The sequence below is a fragment of the Austrofundulus limnaeus genome, unplaced genomic scaffold (assembly GCF_001266775.1).
Source record: "Austrofundulus limnaeus strain Quisiro unplaced genomic scaffold, Austrofundulus_limnaeus-1.0 Scaffold458, whole genome shotgun sequence".
Classification (NCBI taxonomy): domain Eukaryota; kingdom Metazoa; phylum Chordata; class Actinopteri; order Cyprinodontiformes; family Rivulidae; genus Austrofundulus; species Austrofundulus limnaeus.
The window spans coordinates 183318-185636 of NW_013952860.1; the positions used below are offsets into that span (position 1 = coordinate 183318).

General features: G+C 39.4%; 1 protein-coding gene across 1 annotated transcript in view; it reads right to left on the reverse strand.

The window, feature by feature from the left end:
• Window positions 1-2319, reverse strand: part of ryr1b (ryanodine receptor 1b (skeletal)) — a gene marked incomplete in the record, with an annotated part of 103334 nt that overhangs the window by 35363 nt on the left and 65652 nt on the right. Inside the window, 3 exon segments of the mRNA XM_014025145.1 lie at window positions 373-469; window positions 540-652; window positions 743-877. Of these exon segments, the coding sequence (XP_013880599.1) occupies window positions 373-469; window positions 540-652; window positions 743-877 (345 nt within the window).

Genomic DNA, 2319 nt, shown 5'->3' on the forward strand with positions numbered 1-2319 from the left:
AGATAATAAGGGCATGGAAATTTCTCCTTTTTTTGTATCGAAAAGTATCGAACCGAACCGAACCGTGAATTTTCTACATAAATTAGAGGCAAAACCAGCTTGTAATATTTAATAATTTGTGTTAAATTGCAGCATAGCTTACATTCTGTACAACAATATGCTACAGAAGCTAATATCTGCTAACCAATTCAATAAATAACAGTGATTACATCGGCTTCATAAGGCTTCATAAGCTTATTTTAATTTTCAACTGTTAATTAGCTTCAGTTCTGCTCAGAACACCACATCCACATTACTGTAAATAAGATAAAATCTGTTTACTTGTCAAATGAGACATTTTCCTGCTTCTACCTTCAGTGAGAGGTAACTTACTGACAGGTCGTCAATCATCTTGTCCTCAAACGAGTAGCCCTCAGTTTCTAACCAGTTCCTCTTGTAGGCGTCCAGGAACATGTTGATGGCTCTGTGCCTGTAAACAAACATAAATAACGTTCAGCGCCTCGTCCAACGCCCGACCGTCTCGGGATGAAGATCTTTACGTTGGGATGTTGTAGAGCGGCGTCATCCTGAAACAGGCCACCACCGCCCGGCGGCGCTGTTTGGACAGCAGCTTGTGCCAAACCATTTTCTTTGATTTGAATGGATGCTCAGTCTGAAACAAACAACATGAATGTTTACATTTCAGCTTCTTGCTCAGCTCTCATGCACCTGCAGGAGCTGCTCGGACTGTTTGAACACTCACCACCTCGATGTGGTAAAGAACCGCCGACACTTCCTGGACCCTTTTCACCACCTTCTCTGGGTCTTCAGCATCTTCGGCCTTTCCTGACATCTCCTTATAAAGAGCCATTTGCCAGCGCATAGCTGGGTCCTCCACCTGAACAGAACAACAGAAACATTTGAGGGATCTTTTATAATTTGTGTGAATATTTCTTGGTTTTATTAGTGAAGCTCTGGATCTTTTTCTAAAAATTGTTTCTGCTACACTTTAGTACAGAGATTCTCAACCCATGGGCCGTGGAGCGGGACCCTACTGATTTTGAATAAGGTGTAATACACTTTCTCAACACTAGTAGCGGTCGTGCGCCACTCATAAGTTTAACAACGTTTTTTAATACGTAGAAGAAGAACCAAAGAAACCTGCCAAGAGTAGAAACCTATTTTAAAGGAGACCAATTATGGGTCCTAGAAATGTTTATGGTATGTCTGTGGGCTATCCAGACCATGTTCATTAAATTTAATGCACAAAATAATTCTCAGATAATAAAATTTCCCATTTTCTAGTTCTGCTGCTCTGACTTCTGTTCAGAAGAGCTGTTTATGTTAATGAGCTCTGTTGGTAACGCCCTCCAAAAATCTGTTGAYATTAACTCCGCCCTCCAAAGCCAGCGTTTACATTAGCATGGCTAATAATAGCAGAAGCTCTGTTGTCCAACCATATGAGACCCAGAGGCAGAGTTGTGGTCACAGCTTCTTTTTTTTTCTCTACCTCCTCTGCTCTGCGCTCACTCTGCATGCTGTTACCAGAGCAGGGAGCAGCAGCGGTCAAAATACCTCAGAAACTCAAACAAATAGGCTTTAACAAGGCTTTAATAAGCTAAACAATAGAGGTACATGAGAAAATGTGTTCATAACGAACGAAAATAAATAAATAATTAAATTGTGTCCATGCTAGTCTCAAACCCTGGTCTCCCGCTCTCTGGTCCAACACTCTACCCATTGCCCTATTGGAGGCTTGTTGTGAACTGAGCTACACATTACACAACAACACRGTGACRGCTTTTTATACTGAGGAGGTGGAGCTTCACCTGGGGGTTGCTAGGTAAGGGGCTGAACACAGGTTCTGGTGGGTTGTCGTAAAGCTTGTGACATCACAAAATAACGGAAGTATAAAACTTGTCGTTAATATACATTAAAAATACATTTATTTACAGTAAATATGCCCCTGGGTGCATTTTTGTGGTCCTAGGACTGTTTAAGAAGTACATACCCAAAGTTGAGTAAAAAAAAAACTTTAAAAAGTGAATTTTGCATAATAGGTCCCCTTTAAATGAAAGGTAGAAGCAAAAATAAAGGTAACCCATTACAAAATGCCAGTTTGTCACTAATATGAAGAGCAGCTTCTGGTTCTACCATGCAATATTTTAAAAGTTCAAAACATTGTCAAAAACAGTTGCAGATACAACTATATTTTAATTTGCACTTCATGAAATTATTTTTGTAGTTTATTTTTAAATATTTTTAATGTAACTTTATGTTGTTACTGTTATTGTTTGTCACTAATATGAAGAGCAGCTTCTGGTTGCAAAAGTTTAAAAA